The sequence below is a fragment of the Centruroides vittatus genome, unplaced genomic scaffold (assembly GCF_030686945.1).
Source record: "Centruroides vittatus isolate TY-2023 unplaced genomic scaffold, ASM3068694v2 scaffold_2906, whole genome shotgun sequence".
NCBI lineage: Eukaryota > Metazoa > Arthropoda > Arachnida > Scorpiones > Buthidae > Centruroides > Centruroides vittatus.
In genome coordinates, this window is record NW_027122695.1 from 443,495 (window position 1) to 458,253 (window position 14,759).

Here is a 14,759-nt window from a genome sequence, read left to right on the forward strand (position 1 = left end):
TAGTAAAATCTCCAAAAAAGAAACAACAATATATCTAGACAAGCAACCTCTGCAAATGGTAAATGAAGTCAATTTCCTAGGTGTTATATTCGATTGGAATCATACATTCAAAGCACATATTTCGTATTTAAACAATAAAGTAAAACTTGCTATAGATAACCTGATAAACTTATATTCTAACTTAAAAACCTCCGATTTATCTATTCATATGAAATTGTATAACGCAATCATTAACCCAATCATATATTACGCATCCCCAATATGGGGTCTCGATTATATATATAAATTAGAAAAATTTCACATCTACTTTCTCCGCAAACTTCTTCACTTAGAAAGAACTGTCCCAGGCTACGCAATTCGCCACAAAACCAACCGTATCTGCTCTTATCCATTGTTCTTAAAACGTATCATTAAATTCTACTATCGTTTAAAATTCAAATCTGACAGTAATATTACCTCTCTGCACCACGAAATAATCAAAGGCAGTAAAAAATCAACCACAATACAACTCTGGCAAACTAAACTAAATAATACACTAAATTCTTTTGGAGTATCAACCTTTTATTCAAAGATAATATTCAGGACTGGAAAATTGGATATACTATGTTAATGGAATCAGCTATTGCTCACTCTATGAATATGGATCATACCTATCATACCTAGTACTTAAAAATTTTACAAATACCTTCTGTACAACCTTATATGATAAAATCAACTAACTTCAACGTGAAAAGGCTAATTTCACAATTACGTCTAAATAAATACTCCCTTTATATCAATAATATCTATATTGACCTGTCAAACAATCATTGCCCATGGTGCAAATTCGATAACTTCTCAATTGACACTTGCTTCAGAAATGTCAAAATCTCTCTAATTTATGTGACTCTTTCAACATTCCTCGAATACTCCAAAGTGATTCATCCCAAGATTATAGAAATTCTCTAAATAACCTAAATAAAAATGATCTCTACTCTCTGTATAATTATTTCATTAAGATTACAAAAATGTTGTAAATCTGTCAGTATGTCTAAATATATCAACATTGTATAACTTGACCATTATTGTATAATTATATTACTGTGATTATTGAAATAATTGTTTTTATTTATGTTAATAACGTAACAATATAAAACCAATGTATAAAAACAGTTAAATATTAATAACCTAGTTAATGTTTTAATAATACGAAAATTTATAAGTCAATTTTGTACAACCCCCTGCAGCAGGGATAATCCCCTTTTTGTGAATAAAGATTTATATTGTTGAGCACTAAACACAAGACCGTGTTATTTATCAAACACTTGGCTTTTCCACCTTTATTAGTTAAGACGAGGTGTTATTTCACTTGTTTTGGGCATTTTGCCCCTCTTCAGTCAACTAATAGAAATAATAGATATGGCATTTCAAATAATATAATATACACCGATAGATAGTACAGAAATTATTTTGAAACGTATTGTTAATTCCTTGAACTCGGGGGGTGCCGAATAAGTCGAACCCCTCTCGATTGTCACCAATGTGTGAGATCCCGGGGGGGTAAGAGTTTGTCGTACCTCTTTTTCCGGCGTCTCACTTGTCAAGGATGGCTGTTACGTTGTCGGCGTACGCGTTACGCGAGTGGATGAGGAGGAGGAAGATTGGGGCCGACGATAAGGCGAAGCCGACAGTCAAGAAAGACACCATTTTATAACAAAACAAGATTTATTAAACTCGAAACGAACAAAACTACACGTCTACACGTCTACCCTCATAAACAAAAAGGGGGTCCGGAGAGAGAGAGTTTACAAATATATGCTCATACCTCTTAACGAGTCCGTAATAGACAGAGTCCGGTGAAAGTCCCGGTAGGTTGATATTCACTCAGAAGTGACGATAAAGTTTGGCTGATGGAGAGTCAGTTAATGGGCCGATGGCACGTAGAGCTTTAGAATTCGTAGACAGGGCAATGGCACTTAAAGAACTTAGAAACTTTTTGAGAGTCCGGCGGATGGCGTAGTGCACGTCGTAAAAGCGAGACGAAGGAGCACCCTTTAGGGGGGGAAGGAAGCGTCTTTTATAAGTTTTGGATGGGAAAACTTGTCACGTGATCGAAAACGAATCACTATTAGGGCCATAGGTGTTCCCGGGATATTAAATAAACGACTAGTTCGGACGCTAACTATAAACCATCGTGCAAGATGATCTACCTGCTCCGAAGGAATAACGGTTTGTTGATAGTTAGGGGACAATCGTTGCCATTCGAGGGTCAACAATTTCCCGGGTATGGAATGTTGTTGATTAATTTGTTTATAACTGGAGTGAACAAATTCAGAAATTTCTAGGTTTTTAACTTCCAGATTTCACAGTACTGTTAATTCCTTGAACTCAAGGGTGCGCGTGTACAGCACAATTTGGATGTCAAAGCTTCAGCGACAAATGTACAGGATCTACGTACAGCTAATTAAAATATAAAATTTCTATAAAAAATATATATAAACATACAAGCTTACTTTGCTATAAATTCCGGTGTATTAAGCATACCCGATATCAAGTCTTACTTTTTGAATTGAACGCAATAAATCTTTTATCTTCTTATTGACGAACTTCATTTTTGTTCTGTCTTGATATAACACTAAATCCAAACACTTATTACTTTAGCTAAAAAACTCATTTTTCGTGTGGCACTTGCTCATTATTGCGCAGCTGTTCGTTAACTATTTGCATATTCGGTTGGTTGTGACGATCTGAATTTACATAATTATCTTCGTAGCCAAAAGTAGCCAGACTAAACCAAATTCTTCCGTAGCCAAAAACCAGCCAAACTTCCTTTTCTATAAATTACTTAAAATATTTTTTATATTTTATAACTATAATATTTATAATATATATATAAATATTTGTATATATATATAAATTATATATATATATATATATTATTATATATATAATATTTGTTATATATATATAATATATATAATAAATATTTGCAACCAGTTCTTGTTTATATTTATACTTAAATTTTATTTATAGAATTCCCTGGAATTTATGATAGCCACAATCTCTTTAAATTTCCTATTATAAGCGTACTTTTCTTTATATAAAATTTTTGCACCATCTTGATCTATATTACAATTGTTAAGTAGGCAGTGATCATGAAATACAGAATTTAAACGATTATATCTTAAGTCAGCGACGTGTTCTTTTAATCTGATATTTAGCTTATGTTTTGTTTCTCCAATGTAAATACTAGCATTATTACAAGTGCATGGAATTTCGTAAACCACATTCTTTGTTTCTTTAACTTCTGTTCTATCGTGCCGTATACCGTTTTTATTTTTTAACCGGAATTTCAGTTTTTCATATTTAGGTGCGAGTTTTATGTCGACCTTCCTTAATTTTTTATTAATCTCTTCATATAATCCTTTCACATATGGGAAACTAATATAGCTTACTCCTGAGCCTTGTTTTTCTTTCCTTTGTTTGTCATTACTATTTATTTTATCATTTATTTCTTTTTCCCATTTCGTAATTATATGATTTGGGTATCCATTTAATAAAAATTTATTTTTTAGTTCCTGTATATGTTTAGACATATTACTTGACTTACCGGTTCTATTTTTAATTTTTTCATATTCCATTGCAAAGACATTGTGTTTAATATGTGAAGGTATATTGGAGTTGTATTTAATAGTTGTACTGATAGTACAATGCTTTTTAAAAGGTTCGAATTCAACACTATTTGCATTCCTTGTAATTTTAACGTCCAGGTAGTTAATGCTGTTATTAATACTATCTTCTTCTTCTATTTTAAACTGAATTCGTTTATTTAAATTATTTATAAGGATTTCTATCTGGTTAATTGTAATTTCAGAAATGTTGCACATAATCAGAATATCATCAACATATCGTCTGTAAAATTTTATACCTTGAATTTTGTTAATTATTTCATCTATATCAGTCATTACTAATTCAGCAAGTTTAGGTCCCATAACTGATCCCATACTGATACCTTTATTCTGGGTGTAATAGTTTCTTTCTATTTCAAAATAATTACTCCTGTACGAAAACTATTAGATCGGTGATCTCTGGTGTTACATTAAGTTTTTTTTTTTTAATTTTTCTTCAATTATATCCCATGCTATGGAGGGGTACATTTCAATTATATCTAGACTAGCCATTTTAAAGGTGCTTTCTATTTTAATATTTTTTAGATCTGTTAAAAGCTCATCAGTGTTAGATATGGCAAAATTAGAATCTTGATAAGACTTAAGTTCTTGCTTTAGAAATTTTTCTAGATTATATAGCGTTGAATATTTGAAGTCTACTATGGGTCGTACTTGTTCGCCAGCTTTGTGAGTTTTAAGTTGAATATTAATTTTTGGTGTGCGATCATTGTGATCGCTTAAGATAAAGTCTTTTTCAGCTTTAGTTAATTTATTCAGTTTATGTAATCTTGTAATTCTACTTTTGAGCTCTTTATATATAATATCTTTTGGGTCTATCAGGAGTTGCTTAAACCTTTCGCTTTCGATCAATTTGCATTTCTTATTTTTTTACCCAATCAGCATATGCGATGATAACTTGTTTCGATTTATCTGCCTTAATTATATCTAGCCTATTATCCACCAGGAATGTTTGTACTTTGCTAATTTTATTTTTATATTTATAATAATTTTTGTCTTTTATAACAGTTTTGCTTTTTTCTTTTGTTATATATTTCTTAATTTTGCTACTAAGACTTGATTTAATAATTTGCGATTCTGGCTCTGGAAGGTTATTGCATACACGGTCTAAATCTGGTATAATATTAAGAACTTCCCATCTGTTGGGGCCACTAAAGTCCAGGCCTGTACAAATTGTTTCAAGAATATCCTCGGAAATTTTAACCTGTGATTTGTTTTTTACTAGAGATTCTCTCCATGCACTAATCTCCATGTTGGGCAGATACTGAAATCGTTTAACTAGTTTTTTATGCTTATTGTAGTTAATGGCGTTTAACTGCGTTCTGATATTCCAATCGTTTCTGATATATCGTCTACTTGTTTGACCCTCTTCGTAAATTACTTCGTTTATTAACGAAAACTTCTCCTGTAGCAAAAATTCTCTCAATAGAGATCGGTGTCGGATCTCTCGAATGCCAATTAATGTCATTCGTGGTGGCGTGCGAGAAACAATTTGATGTGAATTTTCAGAAGAATTCTGGAAAAAAAATTAAAATATATTTATTAAAAATTAAATTTTATTCATAATATTCAAGTGTTATATTTTTAGTAATTGCTGAACGAATTTAATAACGCGATTACAGGCAGCTGCAAAAAGAGGTTGTAATTGACAATTGGAAAAATATTGCACAAATTGTACGTTATTGTACATTTACGCTGAGTGATAATTACAACATTAAAACTACATTCACAATAATACGAAGGGGTGCAAATATAGGTATGCAGTTGAAAATCTGAGAAATAAAAATGTTTTTTGTTCATTATAATTATTCTTACAATCATTTATTAGTTCGTGTTCCTTATTTTTAATTAAATTAGTGCATAAAAATACAGGGTTGTTATAATTAACGTTGCCCTGTGTTTGAAAACCCTAAATATATGAAAGGTGTTATCAAAACTGTCTTGGGGAGTGAATCGTTGTTCAATGTTTCACATATACCAGTTGTTGATCTGATCCAAGCTGGACTATGGGGCAATAATCTATGGATCAGTGGGAGAATCCACATGTTCAGAGTCTGTATGTTGAAGCATTTGAGCTGCCACTTTATATAAGAAAAAACAGCTGTCTCTCTTTTATCTAATTAAATTGAAATCTGTGATGCAATATTCTGTAAGGCACATTGTCTTTAATGCCACAATAGCAAGACTATTCCACTTTTGTCCATCTTCCCACCTTTGGACTATGTACGCAATATGTACTAAGTAAGATTGGCTTAGATACCAGTACAATTTCTGTGGTGGAGTGCAATCTAACGACTCCATGGGTGGCAAATAAAATAGTTCTTGACACCAATTTTCACAATGTTCATGCAAAATCAAATACTGCAGATTTTATATTTTTGCAACAGTTTGCAGAGACCTGCCATAAGTATATAAGTTTTTTCCAAATGTGGGGCCGGGAGTTGAGAATATAAATTAATAATAATAATAATTACTGTTTTCTTCCTATTCGAAGTCTAATTTTAGTTTCTAGAATCCGTTTTTTTTGTGTTTTGTAAATAATTTAACAGGACAACTAACTTAAACGGACATCTGTTGGAAGTTCGCCCCCCCTGTTGGCAAAGTGGTTGTCGAGTTAAAGTCGTTAAACCCGTGATTTATCCGGTAAACAAGATCGAGATGGTAAAGAAATGGGTGCGCGAGACGATTTAATTGTCACATTCCCGACCTAATTGACAGATCCCCGATCGTAGATCGTGGGAGCAACTGAGGGATCGACCGACCGGGGTAAGTTTGGGTCATCGGGTTGCACCGAGTTCAAAGCGGAATCTGTCCGGCTTTCCATCGGAGGAGGCGGTATTCGGAGCCGAGTGGTCCCGGCTGCGCCTTCTCCAAGTCAGAAAAACACATTTAGATGTAATTTACGGGACCGTCGTCCGGGGAAGGGCTTGACCCGACTCGGACGGGGAGCGGCCCGGGAGGGGGAGTTCGGGGATCTTCGGCGACCCCGCGGCCCGAATCGCGTCCCTGGCAACAGACCAGGGACCAATAGAGAAAAAGAAGACCCTCGTTCGGACCAACCAAAAACTCGGGATTTCGGGAAAGGAAGGTTATAAAAAGCCCGAAACTCCCGGGGCACGGGGAGGCAGAAGTGAAGGTTGAGAAGAGAAGACCCGAGTCGACGGATATCATATACCGGACTTCGAGGACTTCGAGCGTTTTCACCCGTGAGTGACTAAGATTAAGGGACCCAACTTCCCATCGTGGTTCTCTGAGGGACTTTTCTCCCCAGCTAGCCTCCAGTGGGAACTTTCCTCTACGGTAACGGACTCCAAAACGGACAGCGAACCACCGCTCAAGAGGAACGGACCAACGAGACGACACTACTCTTATTGTAAGCATGTTTCTGTCAAAATAAACGCGTTAAAATGGAAAACACGGTCTCAGTGTGAGTCGTCTTTGCGTTCAGCAAACCACTACCCCCATACGGTAAAGACCCTTTCGAGACATCCTGACCTAAAGCGAGTCGGGTCAACTTCGCCCCTTTTACTAAGAGGCGCAAATCCTCACAGTGGTGTCAGTTAAGTGGGATTCGAAGTCCCAAGAGAATGAAAAAAAAAAAACATTTTCCAAAAGTTGATGAGGAACCCGTTAAAATTGGTTGGAAATGGAAAGTGGGGCTAGACAAATGGAGCAGAGCGGACGCACAGTCACGCTCAAGAGGAACGAGCGGTTTCGGGGGATCAGCTTCGGCTTTTGTGGGAATGTTACCGGCATATTCCGGAGAAGACGGGCGCGTAACGGACTTTTTCGAGACGTTAGACGAAATAGCTAGTCTGGCTGGATGGACTTCCCGGCAGTGCCTGAGCATTGCCAAATGCAAACTCACAGGAGTTGCACGGGATTTCGCGCGACGCGACGTTAAAACGAAGGAAGTAAGCGATTACGATAGTTTTAAGCGATTAATGGTTGAACGATTCGATGAACAGCCTTATTCGATCCGTGTCCAGAAATTCCACGCGTGCATGCAGAAACGGGACGAGAAGGTCCAGGAGTTTGCAGTTCGGTTACAAACTCTGGCCAGCGACACAGTGATTACGCAGGCTGGAGAAAACGAGCGGGAAACCGAGATTATCAAACGGTGCCAGCAAAAAGAGCTAGACGAAAAACTTCGGATTCAGTTTTTGCATGGTCTCAACGACCGTCTAAAACGAAACGTCTTGACCCACGACCCTCGGACATTTTCGGATGCATTGACAATCGCGAAACGAGAAGAAACAATTGAACAATTAGTGGGAAAAACGCGAACTTGGGTGGCGAGTGTAGATACGGCAACCGACGCGGTTTCGGCAGGTTCGAAGGGGAGACAGGACAGCCCGAGTCCGAGCTAGAGGCAAAAATAAGTCAGATTACAGGGCAATTAGCTAATATAGAAAAAAAAATCGAGCTTCGGACAGCTCCGGGACCGGGACCGAAAGACTCGCCGCCCCCGAGAGAGAGAAATGCGCAAAGTAGACCAGATGCCGCCATTTAGAAATAAGGCAAAGGAGACATCCGCACCCCCTTGAAATTATTTTTTTAGTCCGCGTTATCCAGTACCCGCGACCCCGTCTTTTAAAAATAATCGGCCAGCCTTCGGCAGGCAATCCAAACAAGCGAGTTATGGTCGAACTGGCGGGCCGAATTCTTTCCCTTATGATTCGGGAAACTGGAGGACACCCATGCAGAGTCCGCCATTTTTCCCAAGTTGGTTCGCACCTACCTATTATGCGCAGGCAAGGATGCCCGAATGGCAGGGACCCACATTCTCCCCATCCTTCGCATCACGGTATTCGTGGGCGGACGCAGCACCATTTTATGCGGCGCGTTATGGTCAGGGATGGCCAGGGGAAAGGTTCAGTAGCGAGCGCTCATCACCTACGGTAACGGTGACTGAGTATCCCGCGTTACCCGCGCCAGAAAACTCGTCCGACGGGACAGTTAGTTAGTTCTAGTTTTTTGGCACAACAGCCAACAGGCTATGCTGCGCCATGACAAATGGTAAAATTAAACAAAGCTAAATATATATATCACAAGGCGTCAATACAACACAAAAACACAAAAAAACAGAACAACACAAATATAAATATATAATAAATAAATAAATAAATAAATTAGTTAACTTAAATATCTCTATTAATATTTATAACTTTCAAAAAGTTCAGTATCTTATCAAGATTTGGCCTCTGGCCCAAAATCTCTCTCAAAGTTGCATTTCCAAAATGCTGTCTGCGACTCTGGTCAAAAGCAACACAGTTGCAAAGTATATGTTTAACACTTAAAGTACAAATGCAATACTGGCATACTGGCTGGTCATCACCCTTCAAAAGGTATTGATGAGTAAGCCGAGTATGTCCAATTCTCAGACGAGTAAGAACGACTTCAGATCTCCTATCATACTGTTTCTTGTGTGTCCAATTTTCTATTATAGGTTTGATCTCGTAAAGTTTATTGTGGACTTGTTCGTTCCACACATTTTGCCATCTCTCTGCTAGTCGTTTTTTAACAACCAGCTTCAAGTCACCTCCTTCAATAAGCATTGTATGCTGAGAAGAACTTGCTGACTTTGCAGCTGCATCAGCTGCTTCATTCCCTTTTATACCTACATGGCCTGGGACCCAACAAAATTTTACAAAAATATTACTCGCAATAAGATGGCAAAACAGTTTGCGAATTTTAATCACTATAGAGTGAGAACTAGGTTCATGTGAGATCAAAGCCTGAAGTGCACTAACTGAGTCAGTGTAAATAACACAGCGACGATGACCTTTCCTAATTACATATTTTAAGGCTAGGTAAATAGCCTGCAACTCTGCAGTAAAGATGGAAGAATTCGATGCAATTTGTTCTGCCACGATCTCATCCTGGCAGACAAAGGCTGAGCCAACGTAATCAACCGATTTCGATCCATCAGTATAAATAGGAATTAAATTCCTGTCGTGATGTTGAATTTCTGCAAAGTGCTGCCTATAGATGTAGTCCGGGGTGGATTCCTTAGGAAACTGCTTTAAGCTAAAGTCAACATTAATCACAGGAGTTGACCAAGGTGATATATTATCGACCTCGGCCTGTGAAATGTTGCTTGTGTCCAGGTCAATCGTGCTGCTTACATTCTCCATTCTAATGTCAAATGTAGGGACACAACTTGGGCGAGCTGTAAATAATCTTTTCAGCTGAGTATCTGATACTCTACAATAAACTGAAGGCTTAGCCAGAGATTTCTGTTTAATGTAATAGAACAAAGACAACTGCTCTCTCCTGAGAGATAGTGGAGGCTCATAAGCATCCACGTACAAACTTTGAATAGGAGAAGTTCGAAATGCACCAGTGCACAAACGCAATGCTTGATGGTGGATTGGATCCAGCATCCGAAGAGTAGATTCTCGCGCAGAGCCATAAACAACACATCCATAATCCAGCTTAGAGCGAACGAGGGCTCTATATATCCTGAGCATCGAACATTTGTCTGCTCCCCAGGATGAGCAGCATAATACCTTTAAAAGGTTGAGAGATTTTAAACATCTACTCTTCAAATTGCGCAAGTGTGGCAAGAACGTCAATTTATGGTCGAACACAACACCCAAAAATTTTGCTTCATTGACCATTGGGATTTTAACCCCATTTAGGTGAATTTCAGGTTCCAGGTGCAAACCACGCCTTCGGCAAAAGTGGATGCACGAGGTCTTCTCTGCATTAAAAGTAAAACCATTGATCTTCGACCAATTGTCTATGCGATTTAGGGAGGTTTGCAGTTGTCTTTCAATAAAACTCATGTTAGTAGACTGACAGGAGATCTGAAAGTCATCCACATACAATGAGTGTTTCACACTGGAAGGAAGACACTTAGCTATGCTATTAATTTTGATTAGGAACAGAGTCACACTCAGAATAGAACCTTGAGGAACACCCTCTTCTTGTGTGAAAGGCCTAGACAAAGTGTTGCCCATCCTAACTTGAAATCTTCGATTTTGCAAGAAGTTTTTTATAAAAATTGGCAGATTACCCCGCAGTCCAAATTCATGCAGATCACGGAGTATTCCATATCGCCAGCAGCGATCATAAGCCTTCTCTATATCGAAAAACACAGACACTAAGTGCTGTCGTCTTACAAACGCTTCGCGTATAGACGTTTCAAGGTTTACTAGATTGTCTGTGGTACTTCTGTTCCTACGAAATCCACTCTGATGTGGTGAAAAGTAGTTCTTTTCCTCTAGGAGGAACATCAGGCGTCTGTTTACCATTCTCTCGAAAAGTTTGCACAGACAACTAGTCAAAGAAATTGGTCTGTAATTAGAGGGATTCTTGCGGTCTTTACCTGGTTTGGGTATGGGAATAATAATTGATAGCCTCCAAGAGTCAGGAAAAATATGTTCTGTCCATATTCTGTTAAATAGATTCAGAAGGTTACTAAGGGAATTGTTTGACAGATTTTTTATCATGCTGTAGTGGATTTTATCCGGACCTACAGCAGTATTCCCCGAGCGAGAGATTGCTGTACATAGTTCTATTCTGCTGAATGGCACATTATAATCCTCATTAGATGGGGAGTGGAAGTTTAGATATTGTTTTTCAGTTTGGACTTTATAAGCCTGAAAATCCCTTGTATACATAATATTGCTGGATGAAGACGAAAATGTTTCACCCAACAAATCAGCAATACCTTTTATGTCACTGATTATTGTGCCATTACTTTCCAGCATGGACAGAGAGTGAGAAGCATATTTTCCATTGATTTTATGGATTTTATCCCAGACTGCTTTTGAGCTGGTGGAAGATGTTATGCTAGAAACATACTTCCTCCAAGAATCCCTTTGGCTTTGCCTTCTTATTTTTCTGGCATTAGCCTTTGCTTTCTTAAAAGCAACCAAATTGTTAGCAGTGGGGTATCTTCTAAAAATCCCCCATGCTTTCTTTTGCTTTTTAAATGCTGCCTCGCAATTCTCATCCCACCATGGTTTCGGATGTTTTGGATATCTGGTTGACGTTTTCCCCATTGTTTTTTCAGCTGCCTGAATAATACTGGAAGTGACAACTTCTACTGCATCATTGATATCAGCAGTATTGACCATTTCCTCAGTGACGTTAGCCAAAGAGGAAAATGCAGGCCAATCTGCCGTTTCAAGTTTCCAGCGTGGTGGACGGGCTGTTTCACAGCTTTCTCTGCCTCGATATTTTAAAAATATTGGGAAGTGGTCACTAGAGAGTGGATTAGATCCAACCTCCCATGTAAACGCTGAAAACAGATTCGGGGTTGCTAATGATAGATCAATGGCAGTGAATGTTCTTGTTGGGGCGTGGAAGTATGTCACTTCTCCAGTATTAAATAAATATAGTTGGTGATTGCCTATGAATCTTTCAATGGCTCTGCCTCGACGGTTGATATCGTGACTGCCCCACATTAGATTGTGACCATTGAAATCACCAAGTAAAAGGAAAGGAGTTGGCAGCTGTTCAACCAATGAATCCAATTCATCGTCATTGACTCTGACATCTGGTGGCAAGTATATGGAACAAACTGTGACAGTGACGCCCATAGATATTCTGACTGCCACAGCTTGCAGCTCTGTTGTTATTTGTACCGGAAAAGACGGGATGCGGTTTGAAACCAGTACAGCCACACCTCCACTGGCGCGGGTGTGGCTGTCGTCATCTTTTCGGTAAAGATCGAATCCTTTTAAAGAAATTCTTTCTCCAGGTTTTAGATGTGTTTCCTGGAGTGCCACGCAGAGAGATGAGGTAGAGTATGTCAGGTGTTTAACGTCAGAGAAGTTGTTGCGGAAACCACGACAGTTCCATTGGATTATTTTATAATCCATTATGTGTTTGAGGTAGCATTCTTTGCGAGGGTATCCCTCTTTAATTTAACAGGGGGTCTCTCTTTTGGAGGTGACTTTGGTTTTGTAACCTCCGAATTAGTCTCTTCATCAGAAAAGTCAGAGAACTCACTCATAGACTGAGTCTCCGACTTTTTAGCTGATTTAGAGAGGGCAACTTTTACTTTTTGCTTGTTAAGTGGGTTTTTATTGGCCTTTTTTGAACCCACATTTCTTGTTATTACCCCTGTTTTAGGTAGGGGTGTCTTGGTCTTCTTGCTCTCCTTTTCTGGTGTTTGGGTAGATGGCAGTATTAAACATTTCGCATGGCGGGTAAAGGATTCACTTGGAGAGACAGAGATATCTGTTTGAACCGCACAAGTGTTTGTGGATTTCAAGACAGCAGCATAGGTCTTCTGCTTCAGTGGTGCACTAGAAGTGACCATGCGGCGAGCCTCTGGGTATGGTAGGTTGTTAACTGTTTTCACTCGCTGGATCTCTTTCTCTCTCTGCCATGCAGGGCATTTTCGGGAGTAGGCAGGATGCGCATCCTTGCAGTTTACACAGCATGGGGTAGTTTTACATTCGGTACTCTCGTGACCTTCAGTCCCACACTGTGCACATACGCTTTTCCCGCGACAGGATGTTTGTGAGTGTCCAAACCGCTGGCATTTGAAACAACGCAGCGGGTTTGGGATATATGGACGAACTGAGCAACGTAGGTATCCTGCTGTAATGAAGGATGGCAATGTTGGCTTGTTGAAAGTAAGTATCAAGTGTTTGGTTGGTATCAACTTGCCATCTCTACGAATGGAAATGCGCCGAACAGCAACGACACCTTGATCTGAAAGACCGATCTGAATGTCTGATTCATCTTCAGACATCAGATCAATTTCAGATATCACACCACGTGATGAGTTTAGGCTTCCGTGTGGTGTGACAGTGACTTCCATTTCTCCCAGAGTCTTTGTTTGCAAAAGTTTTGCCGATTGTTGTGGGGAAGCTGTTTCCACCAGTAAATCTCCCGATCTTAATTTTTGTATTTTTTTCAATTGTCCAATAGTTGATTCAAACAATTTTTGAATCAAGAATGGAGATGCTTTAGATAGAGGTTTTTCTCCAGTCGCATGCACTATTAAGTAAGCAGGGTGGCTGGAGGTCTGGTCTTTGGTCACTTGTTTTGTGATTTTATGATCCATATTTAAAAATATATATTCAGCTCCTAGTGACCCCACCCACCATGGGGCCCAACAAGGGGATGCCGTCACATGAGAGGATCCCATAGACCGTCACACCAGGGTTTCCCAGGAGCTATACCCTCACAATGCAGTCAAGTAGAGCACATCTTGTCTGACATGTCCGCCCAATCTGCATCGATCAGTTGACTCCAAGCCGAGGTCAACAATGACTCAACGACCAGCCGATTGACTCAAACGGAGCCTGATTTGAGCCTCCCGTTTATCCGAAGCAGGGGCCAAAGCAGTGTGTTGGGGACGTTATGTTGCCCCTCAACTACCAGGATCCCCCTTTCCGGCATACGGGACACCACGCACGGCAAACACGTGGGTGGGCGTTCAGATCCCAGGGATGGTAAAGAAGAGATACTAAACCATCTCTGGGAGGTCCCCTCACCACGGACAGAACCCACATCGACGGGTCTGTTGCCATTCGGAAAAACCTCGGCAACGGCATTGAGAGATCGGACTCCCGCGCCAATGACCAAAGCGATGTGCCGACGGTTAACAGACCGCAATTAGCGGAGCCCGTGGATCCGTGGGACGAGGTTATCTTAACCTCAATCACCCAGGACCAAATGGGGGAAACGACTCCCGAAGAGTCTGACCCTCAGGCGGTTAGCGCGCGTGCGTCACATGGTTATGCGTTGAGAAGTCAAGGCCCAGTGCCCGAACAGCCCTGGGTCTTGCCAACCACTAGTCGGACTAGACGGGGTAACGCCTCGGGTGGCGAAGAAGCTGTGATCAATACGGGTATAGATTCAAGCGCGGAAGGGGAGACTGACGGTTCGGGAATGGCAGATCAGGGCCAGACGTATCCCCAATTGCCTTTAGTTCCTCATGGTCTGTTCACTCGATGTGAATGATGGTCTCTTCCCGTAAGGAGAGGTCATCATCAAAGAGACCGTAAAGTATTTTTGTAAACAAAAAAAAAATATATATATTTATAATTTTCTTTATACATGTCTATTTCGCGTGCAAGAAACTCAGGGAATTGTCGCGTTGACGCCCCTAATGTAATCACCCTG

General features: G+C 39.5%; 1 protein-coding gene across 1 annotated transcript; it reads right to left on the bottom strand.

Annotated features, from left to right (window-relative positions):
- Positions 1-12,427: 12,427 nt before the first annotated feature.
- On the bottom strand, positions 12,428-13,695 carry LOC136987931 (uncharacterized). Its single transcript, XM_067285699.1, has one exon. It carries the CDS (start codon positions 13,693-13,695, stop codon positions 12,499-12,501), a length of 1,197 nt encoding a protein of 398 aa, XP_067141800.1. The 3' UTR covers positions 12,428-12,498.
- Positions 13,696-14,759: the final 1,064 nt, after the last annotated feature.